The 20,575-nt window shown below is 41.3% G+C and overlaps 2 protein-coding genes across 6 annotated transcripts; one reads left to right on the forward strand and one right to left on the reverse strand.

Annotated features, from left to right (window-relative positions):
* Window positions 1–103: 103 nt before the first annotated feature.
* LOC104688876 (cytochrome c oxidase assembly factor 8) lies at window positions 104–10,809 on the reverse strand. 4 transcript variants are annotated; one of them, XM_039552101.1, is made up of 5 exons: window positions 10,526–10,809; window positions 8,954–9,151; window positions 7,845–7,908; window positions 5,800–5,890; window positions 1,136–3,250 (listed from the first exon to the last, which is right to left on the reverse strand). In XM_039552101.1, the coding sequence occupies exons 1-5, from the start codon at window positions 10,784–10,786 to the stop codon at window positions 3,145–3,147; spliced, it is 720 nt and encodes a 239-aa protein (XP_039408035.1). In that variant the 5' UTR covers window positions 10,787–10,809; the 3' UTR covers window positions 1,136–3,144. The 4 variants fall into 4 exon arrangements, with proteins under 4 accessions (XP_039408037.1, XP_039408035.1, XP_039408036.1 ...); XM_039552102.1 differs by lacking the exon at window positions 10,526–10,809 and adding an exon at window positions 10,103–10,285; XM_039552103.1 differs by lacking the exons at window positions 1,136–3,250; window positions 5,800–5,890 and adding an exon at window positions 104–237.
* Window positions 10,368–15,693, forward strand: BAG5 (BAG cochaperone 5). 2 transcript variants are annotated; one of them, XM_039552100.1, is made up of 2 exons: window positions 10,368–10,454; window positions 11,042–15,693. In XM_039552100.1, the coding sequence occupies exon 2, from the start codon at window positions 11,071–11,073 to the stop codon at window positions 12,421–12,423; it is 1,353 nt and encodes a 450-aa protein (XP_039408034.1). In that variant the 5' UTR covers window positions 10,368–10,454; window positions 11,042–11,070; the 3' UTR covers window positions 12,424–15,693. The 2 variants fall into 2 exon arrangements, with proteins under 2 accessions (XP_039408034.1, XP_039408033.1); XM_039552099.1 differs by lacking the exon at window positions 10,368–10,454 and adding an exon at window positions 10,635–10,654.
* The last annotated feature ends 4,882 nt before the right edge of the window (window positions 15,694–20,575 follow it).

The raw sequence follows: 20,575 nt of genomic DNA on the forward strand, positions 1-20,575 counted from the left end.
GGGAAAAAGGATAAAACCAGGCCTGGAGATAGCCTGGGGGCAACACGCCAGTGTTTGAGGGATGGTGTGCTGGGGAGGTCCTTTCATCTGCTGTCTCGATGAAGGTGGGGGATGGAGATCCATGTGGCAGCAGTGACACAAAGGATATTGATGTGTTAGAAACCATGGAAGTGCCGGAGAATGATCACATGGGAGGTCCCGCTTGGCTGACCCAATCTCCTTCTGTGACAAGAGGACCTGCGAAGAGGATGAGGGAAAGCCTTTGACACTGTTTCCCACAGTAACCTCCAGGAGAAACTGGCTGCTCATGGCTTGGATGGGTGCACTCTTCACTGTTAAAAACTGTCTGGATTGCTGAGCCCAGAGTGCTGGTCAATGGTGCTGCTTCCAGCTGGCATCCAGTCACTAATGGTGCTCCCCAGGGATCAGTGCTGGGGCCAGTTCTATTTAATATTTTTATCAATGATCAGGATGAGGGGATTGAGGGCACTCTCACTCTGCACATGACACCAAGCTGGGCAGGAGTGTGATCTGCTGGAGGGCAGGAGGGCTCTGGACAGGCTGGATTCATGGGCCAAGGCCAATGGGGTGAGGGTCAACAAGGACAAGGAGAGGTCCTGTCAACAGTATCTGAACACGAGGCAACAGCGTGCCCAGGTGGCCAAAGCCAGTGGCATCCCAGCCTGTATCAGCAATAGTGTGGCCAGCAGGATCAGGGCAGTGACCACTCCCCTGTACTCAGCACTGGTGAGGCCACACCTCAGGTGCTGTGTCCAGTTACGGGCCTCTCAATTCAGAAAGGACAGGGAGGTGCTGGAGTGTTACTGCTCTCTACAGCTACCCAAAAGGAGGTTGTGGAGAGGTGAGAGTCAGTCTCTTCTCCCAAATAACAACACCAGGATGAGAGGAACCGGCTGCAAGTTGCGCCAGGGGAAGTTTAGATGAGATACTAGGAAAAATTTCTTCACCAGAAGGGGTTGTCAGGCAGCAGAACAGGCTGCTCAGGGAAGTGGTTGAGTCACCGTCCCTGGAGATATTTAAAAGACAAAGCAGCTTGCAGCTTAATCCTAGCATGATCCATTGTATGCTGATACTGTTTTTGTGTGACCAACACTAAAATTACATGTTCAGAAAACAGTTTTAACTGTGAATTTACTGAAGCACAATCCAAACCTTCTATTTGAATTCCCACAGCTCCCCCATGCCAAACAACACGTATCTGCATCATAAGGCACATAAACACATCTGACATTGAACAGTTTTTTCCTTGGGTTAGTTCTAGTAGTGAATCAATTTCCTGATCTGGTTCAGCAGGCAGACACAAAAATGTCTGTGTTAATGGAAGTGAGCAGCTCAGAAAATGAAAATGCTTTTGATTGACCTCTACCCATTTAAAGTACATGTGAAACTACCTTAGGGATGTTATACACAGGCTGTCAGAACATATGGCCATTAACCACCAGTCCACTGGTGCTCTGGTCTCTCCCTTTCTGGGATATTTTCTGGTATTATCTAATTATTGTTTTACATAAGAACTATCTATTAATGTGTGCATTCACATTGTGGTCAAAGCTTACAAACTGTATTATATGATTTACTGTAAATCCTTGAAGAATTACATTATATACCCACAGTAGTCTATTTCAAAAATTAATTTTCCTAAACATGTCATTAAAAAATTTTTAATAAATATATACCCTTTACAGTACTGATGCAGTGTAACATTCACAAATATTTTCAAAGTGTTGGTTATTATCTCAGCAAACACTAATAATGACTGTTTTCATTTACTAAGAACACTTAAAATCACAATTCAGTGGCCACTTTAGCCCCAATAATATCATAGTTGTATGAAACACTATGATCTGCTACTGTATCAGTAACATTTATTTCATTTTGCAGAGGAATTATTATAGCTGATGCGGACAAAGCTCTTTTTGCTCCAGTTGAAAAAGTCTGCGAATAAATCATGTCATGTTTAGATATCAAAAATAGGTCAATGGCTACTGAGATGATGTTTCCAAAAGCAGAACCATCCCTACAGCACAGCTTTAGGAAAACGCTTCATCTGACAGCATAGATTCTTTTTAACAGAATCCTCTTAGTAGGTACTGGATAAAAAAAATCACTTAGCTGTATAAATGGACAGAGAGAACATTCTGAGGAATAAGACCTCTTTTAAATTACAAATACATGGCATAACATTTTAGGACTTCACTTGAACCAACCTCGTTCCAATTGATGTTACCTACCTGGAGGCCACAAAAATCACCCTCAGGCAAGTAGTTTTCAGTGCCTTGGAGAAACTGGTGAGAACAGCCTATTTTTTTGAAAGAAATGAACCGGAGAAAGCAGTGCATACTGGTAGTAGTGTTGTTCTCCATACAGCAGTTACCAGCTTTGTCTTCTACCAAGATTAAATGACTGGCAGCACATTCATTTTATGGCTCAGCAACTAAAATCTTTATCAATCATGGGTCAGAGGAGCTTTTGTCCAAGGGAGGCATATTTCTCTTAATTAAAAAAAAAACACCAACCTAGGAAGATCCTATTGCATTAGCACTTTGATGAAATCATCTCTTAAATATTTATTCAAAAGAGCATCTAATCACACTGCAGAGAGGATTATTCTAAATTGATGGTATATATACTCACAACTGGTATATACACTCACAAATCAAACTTGTTCCTTCACCCATTTTGTATTACTTATGGATAGGTACTGCCCCAGACAGGCAGCTGCTGCAAAATGAGGCATTTTTGTCTTTATATACTAATACAGTTGGTGGAGACATCATTCTGAGACCAGAGTTCAGGTACAGCACACTGAATCCCATGTTATTTAGCAGCCATAACTCTATAGCAGAAACAGGACAGTCATTACCCATTCCATCTGACATGAACAAGGAACAGTTTTAAAAGTTTTCTTGGTTGTGTTTTGGTGGAGAAATATTTTAGATATTCTTGGAATAAAGGATAAAGGAAATCTACACACTGATTATAAATTAAGACCAGTGTTGACTTTTATTTACATAGTTTAACAAACAAATTCAAGTAATTATTGCATCAACCATTCAGACTTTGAACATTACTATAAACCACAAGTTTATAGCATATAGTGTTGCATTCTTCATGGAGCTGTGATTACTGTTCTACATTTTTCTTTCTCCGACGAAGCCACCTCAGAGCTCTCACCAGTGCTACTTGTCCCATGAGGAATGTGATCCTAAAGTTACGTTTATACCAATCTCTAGGATTCCAAAGCCAAGAAGATCATCAGCACACAGAACAAGAACAGAAAAAAAGATACACAATTATATTAAAATACCCTTTGGCATTGACAAATGACATTTCAGTGATGACTTGCATTTTCTGTTCTTTGTGGTAACACTTTTCCTGTCTAATAAGAGTTAAATAACCTATGAAAAAGTCTATGTGTATATCCACATCCATGAACAGATTATATATGTGGATTACAGGGTTGTAACTGTATTTGAGATCAGGTGAGATAAAATAGTTAAAACCATGTCTCGTGTTTCAGAAGGAAAGCTGATCACCAAGCTATCTGGACTGACTTCCTGCCAGTGTTGTGCTTCAGGTAAGATATTTGTGTGTGGATGAAGATGCATGTGTTGAAAAGGGCAGAGTTGGTCTCATAGAAGGGTAGGAAAAAGTAAAATCAAATCACACTTCAAAGACTAATTGTGTAACCCAATACGGGAAACATTATCTTTCTACTGCAGTATCTTTTAAGGATAATGCCTTTAATATTGCCAAAGTTAGTCTTTATATCTTTAAATAATTTAATTTTTATGAATCATGCACAGCTTCTGGAACCAATTCAAATTATACACAGTATAGACTGCATCAGCCCTTTTTAGCCTCTGAGAACTTGCTTCAAGTTCTTGCTCCTGTTACAAATTAAAACAATATCAAAATTTTTTTCTAGTTTCTAACAAGGATCTCATTCCCATGTTGTAAAATGCTCACAAGAAGCAATAGGATACGTAGAATTCTAGAACTAGAAAACTGGGATTTAGGTCTTCTCTTGAGATGTCTGGGGCAAACCTTGCATGCACAGATCTCACATAAGCCTGAGATACCAACCTCTCAGTAAGGATAGTAGCCAAATTCACACTGACAGGCAGCACTGAGCTACCCCTTCAAATGTCATGTTAAATAAAAATATCATGCTAACATTGCAACTGTTTCTTTTCTCCTTTCATGTTTAATTTCCTATATCCTTCTTGAATTTTTTTCCTAAACTAAATTGTATTTCCAGTCTAAGTACCCGGAACTAAATATTCAAGGCATCTATGCACAGTCATTGCTTCAATTTTAACTGAATTTTAGACGTTGCAACACTTTAGCTGCCAGTTTTCAGGCCAGCTGGCAATACTGCAAAAGAACATACAGCTAAATGCATAAACAGATTTTTATAAATATGACCCCTCAGAATGCCTGTAAAAAGCTCTACTGTTTTCAGGGCTGTGCAGTTCCACTTTGAAACTACAACAATGCAGCTGACACAACCTGATTTTACAAGTCAGCAGCAAGGAAGGTCATGTTTAAGCACAAAGCCTGAATTATCTTACTGTGAAGATGCGACACTTTCCTAAGGTCACTACAACAAAGGCAACTGGTGACCAGTTCTAAGATAAACCCTTTGCATTCCCACTTATCAGTTATAGGCAATTTAATGACAATCCTTTCACTAAAACCAGTTTCTTACTTTCCATCTTTTCATGCTGTTGCTTTGGATTATGATGAGGTTCCCCCCTACCCCTTTGTGGGCAAGACAAGATGTGCATATTTAAATATTTATTACAGTTAAATTGTTCTTACAGGATAGTATTTTATAGTTTATACACAATACATATGAAGAAATTTAAGCCATCATTTGTTATAGATCAGTTGCAGTGATGGCAGAATTCTCACTAGCATTACACCATTAGGAACCCAGTCACACTTGACACTTTTTTGCCCAATAACCCCTCAATCCAATACAGAGAGGAAACTGGAGTTGTGCTTTCATATTCAGTGGTCAGTATGCCTGGATTAACTGCTGTCTTCCTCCACCTTCCCATTCCTCCCTCATTTCTAGCCCTTTTTCAAGTGTGCACAGCTACTTGCAGGGGTATGTGTGTTTGCATTTTTCATTTTTCAGCCCTTTCAGATCCCCAATCCAGTTTATAGAGTTGTTGTACAAACAGTAACACTGAAACCATGCAGATGTTCTGAAGGGTTGGATGTGGGTTTACCAAGCTGTAGCTGAGTTTCTACCAGGACAAGCTCAGGTGATCAATTTACTAATGCCTCGACAAACTCAAAGCTGATCACTTTTACTATACACATGCAAAATAACAGACCCGAGATTATTAAATATTACTCCCATTAAACAATTTTCCTTTGAGATAAATCACATTTACTAGTTCTTCTTTAACAGTCAGCTAGAATCTGTTATACAGAACTTTCAACTTATTTGCATATTTATCAGTTTCAATTAGCAGCATGAAAGGACCCATGCCCTAGGATAATAAAATGTGCCTGATCTTGTCTCTTTAAATCTCAGACTTGAGCTTATCTTTCCACTAAAACAACAATAAGCAGCAGCAGCACTTAAATGATAATGCAAATTTCTGTCAAATGCTAGTAACAGCATGAAAAAAAATTCAAAAATTACAGGGGTTTGTGCTGTTTTACCAATTACAGAAAAAAATGTTCAAATTTTAAACTTGATCTTATACCTTTCACTTAGACTGTAATGTATAATAGTCAACATAAATACCTTCTACATACCTGTTATACTGCAAATGCTTTTTAAAATTTTTACTTAGAAAGTCCTTGTAAAAGTCAGCCATTTCCTCTGCATTCAGTGTTGCTTTTTGACCTGAAAATAGGTTTTGGTGTAACAAAGTCAAGGCAATTCTCTGGATTAAAACACTGGGTTCAGATGCTAGGTCTGACTCCTTGCTCCTACAAGCCTTCTGTGTAGCCCTGAACAAGTTATTATGCCTTTATCTTTCAACTTTTTAAAACTTATCGAGGGAGCACAGCAGATTAAAAAGACTGATCATCTTGAAGCTGGTATAGTCCTTAAACCCCTATTACTTGTAGAAGTGATAAAGTTTATGAGCTCTTAGACAATTTAGGAAACTAGTGAACCTCTATGAAAAAGTGCATAGATCTAGGAGTATCTATCCTTTGAATAAAATAGTTTCTCACAGGGCTGAAGCCTTAGCAGTACCAATAAGAGCATTTAGTAACTTAATTTCCTCCCCTAAAGCAAGTCCATAAATATCAAAAGAACACTATCCAAAACTGACATGGTATTTTCAGATGTACTTTTTTTTCTGTTACTATTGATAAATTTCAAGTAACTTCAGGCAAAAAGTTTATGTTCAGTCAGATTTCTGAACAATCTAGTAGGCAATTATTTTGAGAAGCAAATACAAAAGATGATTTTGAATATGTCACTCATAACTAGAATATAAAGGAAGAATAAGACCTGTGGCTACAGCACAGATGTCTAACCCTGAGAACCAGCAAATATTCTCAACTCTACCAAACAATTCCTACACAAACCTTCTGGCACAAAGTGTCCTTAAAATGACAGTCAAATTTGAATGCCCCATAATGAAGAAGATGGAATTGCAATATTCAACTTGTTACTGTTCCAAAATGCATTTTAAGGCTCTTGAGACTGATCACAGGAATGTAAATTATTGATTGGTTCTATTTGTCATTATTTACAAAACTAACATACTACAATGGATTAACATAATATGGGATAAATTAACTCTAAAACCATTTGAAGGTTGCTAGCTTAACACCTACAGTTAATTTGTTTCTTCATACTGGTATTAGCAAAACAGATACATTCTGTAGAAGTTAGTTTTGTTCCAACTGTTCATGTGTATTTTTATTTTTATATACACTCACAGCTCTGTTATAGAACAGTTAACCAAAGCATGCAGTTGATATAATTTTATTTTTAATGGAAGTATATGGTCATTCTCTTTTACTTCTAGGGTATAAAAACAAAACAAAAAAATCAAAATAGCAATATAAAAGAAGTGGTTTTGAAACAACATAGAACTTAATTTAAATTATTTCTCAACCACACACTGATCACCAGGATACAAACAGAAAAGAAAAATAACGGTCTGTGACATACAGACCCTCAGAGCAGATGCTTCACTAAACTCAAGCAGATCATTATTCTGCGAACAAAGTGTTCAACCTCATACTACAATGCCCAATTCACTATTATTATGAAGGCATTTTGTTTTCATTTTCACATAATGAATTAGAGAGACAACTATTTAACAGCAACTGTGCTCAGGCAGAGACAGGCAGATAGCAGTTGCCATCTCTCTGGAAGCTTTCTTACTCTCCCTCAAGGAAAAATATTGTACTCATTGCATACACCATGGACCTGAAGCCAAAGACTCTGAATTTATCCACCCAACCATAACAGGCACTTGAGGCAAATGCTCTGTATGTTTATCTCGGCTAGCTTACTGGGTTAGGAGGTGTGAAAGTAAAAAGCCCCTTCCTCCTTAGGCTACACAATTATTATATTACTGGGCTAGGATTTCAGCACATTCCCTTTGGCTGCAGGGAAGGAATTAGAGGGGGAACAGTGCAACAGATGATCTGACCCCCACAGGCACATCTCTGAAAAGCTCCTCCTCTCTTTTGTTATCATACTCCGGAAAACACTTCTAAATCCTACCTCTATGATTTACTTGTAACAGAATGCAAAGAGCATAAACTAACAAAATTCAAAGTTAAACAGAATTCAGAATGCATCCTAAACTATTAACAAAGATCTCACTAACCTGATTCATCTCTCATTTCCAGACCCTTGGCTTTCAGTCTTGAATAAATAAATTCTTCTTTTTCCTAAAACATTTTTCCACATTAGAATTGGAAGTAGTCAGTCCTTGAAGTTCACCATTGTTTTTAATTACATAGCAATGTGGTGTCTAACACCCTCTGAAATAACCAGCGATACTCCTTATAGCTGGAAGTGTCAACTAAACACTTTTCTTAATCCAGTGACTTAGTTAAACTGGTAACATTGTCACTTAGATCCTGCTACCTGCACACATCAATTAATTCATGCAAGTGTCCTACTGACACTTAAAAAACTGATTTGTGGAGTAAAGCTACAGCCAAACTTCAGTGTTGTTTGACAGGATTCAAACTTTTCAGCTTTTAAAACAAACTATAGGAATGTGCTATACTGTATAACTGAGATTTTGATCATAGAGAAAAACATGCAGCCTAAAAAAGTTACAATTATTTAGATGGAAGCACAATAATCATTTGTGTGTAAGTTTTACAGATGTAAAAAGCAGTTCTGTGGAATTAAAAAAACAAGCTTCATTTTTTCTGGGATCTTTGCAAGTTTTGAGAGGATATGATGTTCAACATCATAAATGATGGTGAATTACTGAACTATTACTGTTCTTCCAAAAAACACCACACTGGTTGAAGATGCCAAAATCAGGAAAGAAGACAGACTCACTTTAGCCCTTCTGGGATACACTGCGAGTGAAATGGGACATATCATTTAATCTCATTCCGTCTTGGTAATTACACCAAATTTCTCTCACTTATGACAAGAGAAAAACCAGCCATGGAATCATTTTCAACAGCTGCTCTAGTCACAGACAGGTCTTGCATGTAGGGCAGCTACAACTTTATACTATCAGTGCAAGACAGGAAAAAGGCAAATATTCCATGCCACTAAACAGCAATAAAATGTGTGGGATTTTTAGTTGAGTGATCATTTAAAGAAATAACGACAAAAACATCATTTCCTCCGTGACCCCGAGCGCATTAACAGCAGGCAGAACTGAGCCCCACCTCAGAGAGGCCAAGCCCCCCAGCTTCAGGCAGGCAGGAGGGCGCTGAGCAGCAGCGGGTGCGAGGCCGGGCTCACCTGGTGGAAGGCGCGGTTGTGCCGCGCCCAGAAGCGCTGGTTGCTGGCCTGGGCCTCCTGCCGCGCCTCCCGCAGCCGCCGCTCCAGCGCCGACTCCTCCGGGGGCACGTAGAAGATGATGGGGCGCAGGTTGGAGTGCTTGTCCGGGGGCCCGATCCAGTCGCTGTGCGAGTGCGCGGGGGGGCGGAAACCCAGGCCCTAGGAAACACAGACACCACACGTTAGCAGCACTGCAGGAGAATTTCTGAAGAACGTCTCCATTTGGAATAAATTCCCAAACGCCATGGAACCTTAAAGCATACAAGCATAGCAAGTTCAGAAATAAAGCGCATTTATTTACTGTGACCAAAACCAACACTGTACATTAACAAGTACTTTTAATTACAAATGCACTACAGAGAAGATACCTTTAATTCTTTTACCACAGGCGTGAATCACAGGGGTATTTTTTTAAATCAACTTTTTTTTTTTTTCTATTACTGATACTCTGTTAAAATATTTCATGGAGAGAACTAGCAAGTATGCAAGTTTTTTATTGCGCTGATCTCTGCCCTCTGGTGACCAGTGACAGGACCCGAGGGAACAGCATGAAGCTGTGTCAGGGGAGGTTGAGGTTGGATATTAAAGGCTCTCCACCCAGAGGGCTGATGGTCACTGAAACAGGCTCCCCAGGGAAAGGGTCACGGCCCCAAGCCTGACAAGCTCAAGGAGCTTTTGGACAACCCTCTCAGGCACACAGCGCGATTCTTGGGGCTGTTCTCTGCAGGGCCAGGAACTGGACTGTGAGTCCCTTGAAACTCGGCGTATTTTATGATTCTACGATTCTGAGTTTTCCTAAGACCGTCGTTCTTCCTGCATCCATGTGCCCACACACAGGCGTGTGCCTGCCCCAGCCGGGTTCGGGAACACCTGGCGTTACCCGACAGCTCGAAACTCAGCACCCCTCCAACACCGAACACCGGGGCCCTCAACAAACACGTCAAAAACCAGAGGCCGCAGGGAACGCGGTTTGCTACCGGCCGCCCCTGCCCCGCCGGCGTTACCGGGGGGCAGCGGGGACGTTCGCCGCTCCGGGCTCAGCGAGGGCGGCGGCCCCCGAGGCTTTCCCCGCGGCCCCCGCAGAAGCTGCCACCCCCCGCCCGGGTTTACCGCACTGTCCGGCCGCTCCCCGCGTTCAGCCGCGCGGCCGCCAGCGGAGGAGGCGGAGGAGGAGGAGGCGGAGGAGGCGGAGGAGGAGGAGGCGGAGGAGGCGAGGAGGCGGCCGCGGCAGCCGCCACCGACCCGCAGCGCCCGGGCGGCCGCCATGTCCCGGCGCTTTACGACGCTGCCGCGCGGGCGCTGCGGGCGGGGCGGGGCCGGGCCGGGGCCGGGCCCGCCTCCGCCTCCGCCTCCGCCTCCCTCCCCCTCCGCGCGGCTGGGCCGGGCGGGGCTCGGGCGGTTCGCGGCGCTCGGCCCGTGGCGCAGCGCCGGGCCGGGCAGCGGGTCCTGGGCCGGGCGGCCGGTGAGTGACTGACCAAGTGAGGCGGGGCGGGGGCGCCGCGCGGGTTCGCTGCGGGGCCGGTGGGGACGAACCTCTCGCAGGTGCCTCGGCGGTGGCCCGGTGTCATTTCCTCTTCGTGCTGCGCCGGGCCCCACCGCGGGGGAGGCGGGAGGTTGTGGCCATGGAGGGGCCTGGGGCGGCGAGTGATGACGGGGAGCGAGGTATGTGCGGGGAAGGCAGCGCTGCCCTGGGGTTGACGCACCCGGGGGCGGTCGGGTTCGGCCGCTGTTCTCGCCCCGCTCCGGGTTCTCCCCTGGGCTGCGGGTGCCCTGTTTGTTCTGTGGCGGCTTCATCCGCAGAGCAGGTGGGGAAGGCTTTGGGTGAACAGCCGAGAGAGCTGGGCGTGTGGCAACTAAAGCATCACCCCTGCGGCCCGACCGGGAGAAAGGTGTAAAAAATTAAAGGCCTGTGAAATATTAGCCAAGTGGTTTATTCGTATTGGTGAAGATACTTAAAATAGCTGTAATGCTGAAATGTTTCAGAATGTAAAAGTTGCAACGCGTGCTCATGTAGCACTTAAGCAAGTCTTGTTCTCATTTTCCTTGTAGTTCATCTGGAGCTGGACGAGAGAAGAGGAATGGATATGGGTAACCAACACCCATCTATAAAACGGTTACATGAAATACAGAAAGAAGTCAAAGAGATCGAACAGCAAGTGGCTGTCTTCAGTGGTCTGTCTACCGACCGAGATTACAAGAAATTGGAAAGGAGCCTTACTAAACAGCTTTTTGAAATAGATTCTGTAGACACCGAAGGGAAGGGGGATATTCAGCAAGCCAGAAAGCGAGCTGCCCAGGAAACCGAGAGGCTGCTGAAGGAACTGGAACAAAATGCAAACCATCCCCGCAGACTGGAAATAGAGGCTTTATTCAAGGAGGCACAGTCACTTGTGCAACGCGAGATCACACCTTTTTACAAAGGAGGAAACTGTAAAAGTGATGAATTTGAAGAAGGAATTCAGGACATTGTATTGAGGCTTACCCAGGTGAAAACTGGAGGGAAAGTTTCTCTACGCAAAGCAAGATACCGCACTCTGACAAAGGTATGTGCTGTTCAGGAGATTATAGAGAGTGGTGTAAAGCAACAGCTGTCCCTGCCACTCTCTAATGATGCACATCCTTCTGTCTCCAAAATTAACTCTGTAATGTGTGATGTGAACAAAGCCAGAGGAACCCTTATTGCGCTTCTAATGGGAGTGAGTAGTAATGATACCTGCAGGCATCTCTCCTGTGTGCTCACAGGCCTCATTGCTGATTTGGATGCTTTAGATGTCTGCGGTCACACGGAAATAAGAAATTACAGAAAGGAAGTAATAGAAGAGATCAATAAATTGCAGAAATACCTGGACTTGGATGAAGAAGCAAATTCTACTCACGCTTACGATTTGGCACAAAATCAGTCCATTCTAAAAATAGAAGAGATCCGCAAGAAGATGAAGGAAGTTAATTCTTTACTTTTAAAAACAGAGAATGCTTCTGATTTGTATCTGGGATCCAAAGCAGAATTGCAGGGATTAATTGCCCAGCTAGATGAAGTGAGTCCAGGAAAAAATCCATGTATTAGAGAGGCCAGGAGAAGAGCAGTAATTGAAGTTCAGACTCTTATAACATATATTGATTTGAAGGAAGCGCTGGAAAAAAGGGAAATGTATCCAGAGCAAACTGCTGCTGAACATCAGTCTCATAAAGCAGTTTGGACTGTTCTTGGAAACTTGTCTCAAATTCAGCAAGAGGTGATTTCATTTGATGGAAACAGAACGGATAAAAATTACATGAGACTGGAAGAACTTCTTACAAAACAACTTCTAGCCCTGGACGCTGTTGATCCGCAAGGTGACGAGCGGTGTAAGGCTGCCAGGAAGCAGGCAGTAAAGCTTGCACAGAATATTCTTTACTATCTGGACATGAAAACAGATGAATGGGAATACTGAAACAGCCATGGCCTGACACAGAAGAACATTTTTCCCTTTGGCACTTTATGAAGATCATTGGCAGCACATAATAAAGTGTTCTGTGCTTGCAGAAATAATGGAGATTGCATAAGCAGTTGACTTGGCTATATGTCTGCTATCCCACGCAGTCACCCACTTGCCATGGCAACTGTCAGTACACCATCAGCAATTCTGGTCACTGCTATAAGCAAAGAAGTGCAATTCTCTGAAGGAATAGCTTAATACTTGATCAAATAGCTTGTTCTTTTTTTTTCTTCTTCCTTGTTTTTCTTTCAGTAGCCTTGTGCAATGTTCAGTGAATGCAGGTTTTTCAAAGACACAGAAACTTCCTTGTGGTACCGTACAGGCAAAACTATTTAAGGAGACTGGACATGAAAATTAGTATTCAGGCATTAAGCTCCATCCAGCAACTTCACAGCAGTCTGGATGTACTCTTAATGTGCTGTTATGACATAAAGTACTAAGGGCAAAAAGCCTGCTGGCTTTTGGATTTACTTGATTTATTCCATCTGTCATACCATCTAGATTTCTCTGTTAACAGACCTATAATGCCAGCTGCAAATTGGCATTTACATAGGCAAAACCAATTATGTCAATTTTTGTAATACCTGAGCCCTTTGATTTGCAAAACCAGGTCTTTTGTTGGTGGAAATTCTTTCAAGTTACTGCTTTAAGGTACTGAGACTTGGAGAGGAAAATCTGTACGTTTATACCGAACAGATAAAGGGGATTTCGAGGATTCCAAGCTGCCATCCATAAACCCTTGAAAACTGCACTGAACTTTATGTAGTGGCTGCTTAGGTGTCTTTTTAAGCTCTGCTGTTGCATCTGGTTTTCACATTTGACGAAAACAGAAACAGAGTTCACTTTGAAGTGAAATGTGCATTTCGGAATTATTTTTGTAAAATTAGGTAGCCAGCTATAAAGATGTCCCTAACGATGTAAGTGTGTGCTACATGGTCAGGTGTGGCTTCAAGCATGTCTTGGAAACACTTGTGGGAAATGTCTCTCTTTGCAACTCATTCACTTAATTGTTTTAGTAGCATCATAAATAAGCTTGCTTGTATACTGTTGTATGCACCTACCTTTTTATTTGTGGCTGCTAGTGCCAATCACATTTCTACTATAGCATGTTTTTTGACTTTTTTTGAGAGCATGGCATTAAAATGAATTAAGTGTAAAGATATATTCAATCACGGATAATTTGCACTCAGCTCTTTCAGGAGGAACTAATGAATTATTGTTCTGTAGATGATGATTTGCACCTCTTTAAGGAGTAAAAACCATTTCGGATGTTACAATAAATATTTTTAAGATCTATTTTTGACTGATGGAGAAGACAGTACTGTCTGTGAGAGACAAGTGCCTTTATGACACTGCTAACTTGCACCGTCATATGTAGATATAGGAACTGTTTACTGGCAGCTTGATACATTTGTAATCTTTGCAAACTGGATTTTTCACGTATATATCTAATTCTGCTGTAGTATATGTCAAGTTAACATAATACAATAGGTGATAGTTGCCCTATGGAGTCCTGAGAATGAGTATCAAATTTGGGAAATACGGATTCTGCTTTAAAGCATTGGTGTGGAGATGGGGGACTTTGGACAGGTCTTCTGTGCCTATTGCTACAGGAATAATATATGTGTTCCATAACACAGTATGAGATGTTGATTGAAGGCTGCATACCTTCAGAGTGTGAATAGATTTTGTTTGTGATTGTACAGGTGATTGCTTTGCAAATCTACTTGCCTAAACCGACCTAATTGAGTACAGTGCCTAAGGCACAATTTGGCAATGACAGAATGTTTGTTGGAGGATTCTTCCTGCTCCTTCAGAGACAACACCATTGGCTTTATCTCTCCTTCACTAAAAAATATTTCCCCTAACTGAAATTCCAATCTCTATTTGAATATTATGTGGCTAACACAGAATATTAGTAGTGTTATACACCTAAATTATTTTACTCATTTCAAGCTCTTTACACATTTGAATTGCAACTTGTGATTTGCACTTGAATTTTTAGGAAAGATAAGGATTTGATATTGTAATAATATTATAAATTTTTCTTTAGTATTACTGTCGGGTCTGCAGTGGTTACTTGTAGTTTGTTTAAACAATGTAGTGTCTGTGTTCTGTCGAGGATACATGTAGTTTTATAAATGTTTGAGCCTCTAATGTAAAAATGAGTAAGTATAGTTATCATATCTGTTCTATTTTAAACACGTCTTTTAGTTTTTCCGAATGAATTGTTATGCCTGCATCTCTAAGAATGCAAATGTATAAGGTTAGTGTAATTTGACTAACTGAATAGAGTTCAGTAGCAAGATATTATGTGGATTAAGCTTTTTTCCTTTGTTCTGTAGTCTGATAAATTGACTATTTAAATTTTATGGTAAAATTCTCATCTGGAATGGGATTAATTCACAGTTTTTGCATGACTGAAAGTAATAAAATAAATGTGCTTAACCAAAAAAAAAAAAAAAAAAAACCAAACTCAAAAATTTGCTTTTATGCTGAAGAATGTAATTTCTCTGTTTTTTGTATCCAAAGATTCAGAGACACACAACTTTTCTTTCCAATACAGCAGGCTAAAATAATCAACAAAATGTAAATGGACCAAATGGCAAAAGCCTGCATTTTAGTACTATACTAAAATAGAATAACTCTTCTGTGTGCTGTGTTATGTACCTTGGAGCAAAATAATCAAGTGGATATTTGGAGGAGAGGTAATCCTGCATCGTGATTCCTATTTGTTAACTGAATTTCTTTTTAAAATATTTTTCTTTAGCTATTTCAGTGTTTATTTTTTGTTGTTTGCCACTCAGAGTGGTGCCAGTTTGGAGATGATTTTTAAGTACAGTTCCTACTTTTTTAATGTAACAGGAATCAGTGTCTGTGCTCCTAATGGTGTATCTGTCTTCAGTTATTGCTGTGTAGGAGATGACGTTTGGATACACAGATCCAAGATTAAATATTGCAGTGTTACATTCTTGATTATTAATACAAATACATTACTGCTTTTACTAGGTATTCATTTGAATGTTATGCCCTGATGCCTTTCTCTGTTTTTGAATGTGAGTTATCAGAATGTAAATTATTTTTGTCTTAGAGCAAGTGTTTTTATTAAACATACAGACATAAAGCTCTCTTTTTTTTCCCCCTCCTTCTTTAAAAGTTTGCTTTTTCACTGCTGTATTGATTAAAATAAAGTTCTTTGTGTGGATACCACTCCTACTTGCTAAATCTGGTGCCTATTGGTTTTCTCTGCAATCCTCAGCAGTAGCTTTGCACCCTCCAGGGTTCCACTTGGATGATCACTGCAGCAGTGCTTGTGGCAGCATTCAGATCTTGCCACTTTGCTGTTGAAGGATGCTGCCTGAGCAGATGAGCTGGCGAAACTGATGGCGTGAGTCTTCGTGCAAAGTCAGCGTGGATTGCAGAGCCTTTAGCAGGAGCTCAGCTAACCTGGTTTTACGCTGTGCACATGAGGCAGGTTCCCTGACTGCTCTGTTGGCTCCGTGTGTTTTTTCGAGATGCAGTGAGCCACGTTACTGGCTCAGTGCTGATGGAAATTGGGAATTCTGTTTCTGCCCAGAAAGCTGCTGTCTTTGTGCAGTTTCTGCTGCTTGGCTAACTACAGTGAGCTGATTTAACCCAATAAAATGGGAGAAAACAAACAACAAAAATTGAGGAGGGGATTTAATGAGCCAAACTGGCTTTTAGAAAGGTATGTGGGCCAGAGCTACTGCAAAATGAAGGGGTGGGTGGTGCAGCCATGGGCTAGGGAGCGAATGGTGAGATTTTTGGTAGCAGCAAGTCATTAGATCAACTTGCATAGTTAAGTAACTGGAGGAGGAAGAGGGAAAGGTGTCAACTATCGACTCCTACAGAGAAGTAGGAATTTTTTGCTTTACTAATGGGATATGATGAAGGGAATACAAATGAATCTTGTATGGAAAAGAAACCAGTAGCTTTCAACTGCACTTCCATGATCATGTCACAAGTGATCATAGAACCCTTATAGAATCATTAAGGTTGGAAAAGACCACCAAAGTCTTTTTTTGTACCTTTCTACCAAGTACAATCATGCCAAAGTGCTACAGGGTCTGGAAAAGTCTTACCCAGAAGATAGTGGATAAGGCTAAGGTTTATAAAGGTTGAGTGTTCCTGTAGGTAACAACTTCACTGTATCTTCTTTCCCTTTTAACAATAGAGCTTATTTGAAGGAAATATATTCTTCAAAGACAAGTAAATTCTCTGGGCCATGGCTCTAGATGTTGCCCAGCCAGCTGCTGACCTGTTTGTCTTGATTGCCTGTTTACTTGTCAAAGGAGAGAATTTACCTTGTAAGAATAATTTGTGTTTGGGACAGGCAGATTTTGGTGCCTGAAATGGTTTAACTGGAAGAACTCCATATTTTATTATATTTGTATAGTCTTGTATTTATTTTAGGTGTATCCTCTCCTTTGGAGAATTCTCAGCTGAGAACTTTAAGGAGTGAAAGGACATTAGTACTGAGCTCATGGATTGAAGGCCGGAGGGTTCAAACTAGCTGCCAGCAGGAGACATTTAAATGGCAGGATCCAGCAAACCATTCCTGCTAGGGGAAACTGCTAGAAGAGACATGACCAAATGTTTTTCAGAGCTGAAGTTTTGAGTGAGCTCTGTGTCTGTTACTCTGTTGCTTATGAGCTTTCATTGAGAAAGCGGATTCTTAGTGGAATAGTCCCTGAAACACTCTCGGCCTTTCTGTTTTAGATGAAGCTGAGAAATTACGTTTAAAGCTTTTGCTGAGCTGTGGTGGGGCTGACCTGGGTATCATTCTGGTTTGCTACATGAAACAATGGTGTCCATAATGCTTTCAGTTACATGGGTAGGCATGCACATGTCAGCTGAAAGCTGGTCATTAACTGAAGAAGCTGAGAATGAGCTGTGCTTTTGTTGAAGGCTTTGCACAACTCTTACCCTTTCTCTCTTCAGCATTTGGTTCTGGGGACTGCCAAACAGGCGATTGCATGCATTGCACTGCTTGTCAGCTCAAAAAATAATGAGGATCTTTTCTAAGTCTGCAAACTATTCCTACAGGACATAAATTGTTGCAGAGTTTGCCATTAGAAATGGAAAAGTACAATGAGTTTCTTAATTGGGCCATTTCTCCTCAATTAGTTTTGCCAGACAAACTTCTGTGCCACAGGAGTTCCTTGTGAAACCTGTATTTCAGGCAGCTAATCAAAAGCATCTCACGAGGGAGGAAACACAATGATGCAGTGCAACGTCCTTACTGGGGTCCAGAACACATACCCCAAACCAATCTGTGATCATGGCCACCAAGAGTCCGTGAGCCAAATCAAACCCCAAAGAAGCAGAGAGACAAGAAAGGAAAACAAAACGAAAAACTAGTGCAGTTGTCAGGTTTGATCAATTTAATCTGGTTTTATGACAAGAAAAGCAAGCAAAGCAAAGCTCCCTTTTGGCTTGCTGCAGTTGTACCTTGTCTACACCCTGCAGTTCCACATTGTTTTCCACACTATGTCACCCTAAGTGCTCCTCCTGGGCACGATGTAGCTGATAGGGGTTAACCTTGGAGTGCCCTTGGGCAAGAGGGTGCCACCCATCTCCTGGGATACCATAATTACCTTCATTCTCTCTGAAATGTGTGGTCGTGGCAACTCCTAGCACACTCATGGAATATCAGCACGGCTTGCATAAGGCAGTGTGCAGCATGAAGGTTATACCCTATAATAAACTGGTAATTGGAAGGGGTTGTATCATAACTGCTAGCAAGTCTGAGTAAGATAACTTCTGTGTGTTTATGCTGAATTTATTAGGTTTTTAAAGAAAATTCTTCATAACGTTTTATTCAAATAAACCTGGAGCCTGTGATCAAGTGTCTCTTACCTTCCAGATGCCTCATGTTAATACCACATGAAAAGGAGGTTTGAAGAGCTCCACCATCATGGATATTTATGAATGGCCTCTGCTCACTTTCAGACATGTAGTAAAAGCCAGATTTTCCAAAACACTCAGCATCCAAAGTTGCCACCGTGACAAGTAAGGGCATGTTTTGAAAAGGAGCCCATCCAGAGACCCAAACACTGTCATTTCTTGTCACAGACAACCACAGGATCATCCCTGCAGCTAATCAAGATGCCACTTAAAATGGCTTTGCCTCATTTCTCCAGTGAAAGGTTGTTCCTAAGCATCATTGCTGTGAGGACTGAGTAACCTTCTAATTTCCAGCACAAACATATTCATGAGAAGCTTTTCTTCTCCCCTAGCATGTAGTCTGCAATATATTTATAGGCCACCGCTGAATTGCCTCTCAGCTCCGGATTTGCTTGGCTACCAAGCAAATACACCCAAACAGGCTGAGCTCCTTTGAAAATCTCTATTCTCTGAATCCAGAGCAAATTATAAGCAGTATTTTGCAATTTTTCAGGAGTTTTTCCAGTTCTGACAAAAACTTCCAACTTGGAGTCCATACATGTACACTGTTTGATGTATTGTTTCAAAGGAAATTGAAAAATAATATTAATATTAGTTCTGTAGAACTGTAATTGTAAAACTGAATTACTTATTTTCAGTACTTTCTTCATGGCATCATCTTCACGCCCAGCTTGCTTTGCCGTTTGGATATTCTAGCAATCAATAATTTTGAGTGCAGAGGGGGATTAGAAACATTTTCAACCTCTGCTACGTTGGAGTGGTTTTGCATCAATAGTAGGTGTGTTGTTGTTTGAAGGAACTATGTGTGAGTGGTTTTCAGATCAGAACTTCTCGCTGATGTTTTCACTCAACTGGAATTATGAGTTTGCTTAGGCAAATGCAATAGGAGCCAAACTAGATAAAAAGGTTCTTCAGGGAGAGTCCACTCCAGTTCATGGCAAAGGTCTTTGAAATCATCAGTTAAAACGGGAGACTGCTTAGCAAGTGTGTCCATAGTGTAGAAGAATGATTTACATTGCTGTCATATATAGATGTGTTTTCAAATTTTCATTATTAAGAGTACTAAACTCTAAAGAAAAAATATATAATAAACTCAAAAACATCTTGCTGCACATATATACACAAGTGGACATTCATATGGGTTGTCCACTGTGGTTTTCAACCTTCTTCAAGTTATAAACTCCAAAAATGCCTGTGGCTAATTAAAATCTGCTGACCACAGTTGCCTTTTGGGAGCTTCTAAAAGTGCCAGGGATCACTGAAAGTCTGCAGAACATTAGCTGGAAAGATTACTGACATGCAGTAAACCCAGTGGCTGTTTTAGAAAAACCTCAGAATAGCCTCATTTCAACTCAGTGTTTTGGAACATTTCTCAGCATCCCTGTTTTCAAAGCAGAAGCCAGTTTATTGTCTCCTTTGTTTCTACAGAGCTATTGTGTTTCTGCTGTATTTTGTCTCTCTCTTTAAATTAATAACCATTAATTCAGTTTTGTGGAAAATTTCATCATATCTGGTTCATCTTGTTCTTCCCAAGCACAAGTTTCTTCCCAAGTTACTAATTCTTTTGTGGGCATTGTTTCCACCGCTTCACTGATGGCTGAGTTATTTCTCTGTCCTGGTGCAAACCTAGCAGCTGACATTTAGGGTGTATTTCTCTGGCAAAGATAGATTTTTCTCACTTGGTCAGACCTGGAGACACTGAAAAAATACATGTTCTCCACATGAGTTACTGTGTTATGGATCTCTGGGACCAAGGCCCTGGTAGTTGTGAAGAAGCTGTTTGAGATACAAGACAGCTGGGAGGACTTTTATGAGCTTCAATCCTGGTACAGAAAAAGAGAGTGTTAGGAGGTTGCAGCAACAAATAAGAAACCATGAGGAGGTAGAAGAACAGCAAACAAGGTGACTAAAACCACAAATATTGCTGATATACTCAGCGGATGGAAGGTGGGAGGCAAAGTGGAGAATGGGAGGGGGCTCCAGGAGGCAGCCTGACAGCAGGACAGGGCAGGGCAAGTCCTGAGACAAAACCCAGGCTCTGCCAGGAGTCCAGATCACCAGACAAGGCTGGTGCTAAAGCAGGTCTGAGGGTAGGCCAGGAACTCAGTCAGAGGGTTAGGGTCAGGTCCAAATAATCAAGGATAACAGTCAAAGATGCCAGTGTTTTAGACAGACTCTG

The sequence above is a fragment of the Corvus cornix genome, chromosome 5 (assembly GCF_000738735.6).
Source record: "Corvus cornix cornix isolate S_Up_H32 chromosome 5, ASM73873v5, whole genome shotgun sequence".
Lineage (NCBI taxonomy): Eukaryota > Metazoa > Chordata > Aves > Passeriformes > Corvidae > Corvus > Corvus cornix.

Coding starts and splice junctions, on each gene's coding strand:
- LOC104688876 (XM_039552101.1), bottom strand. CDS start 10,786: ATGAAGCCGCCACAGAACAAACAGGGCACCCGCAGCCCAGGGGAGAAC. Junction 7,909..8,953: donor ACAACCGCGCCTTCCACCAG/GTGAGCCCGGCC, acceptor AAAATGTTTTAG/GAAAAAGAAGAATTTATTTA. Junction 3,251..5,799: donor AAGCATTTGCAGTATAACAG/GTATGTAGAAGG, acceptor TTGGAATCCTAG/AGATTGGTATAAACGTAACT.
- BAG5 (XM_039552100.1), top strand. CDS start 11,071: ATGGATATGGGTAACCAACACCCATCTATAAAACGGTTACATGAAATA.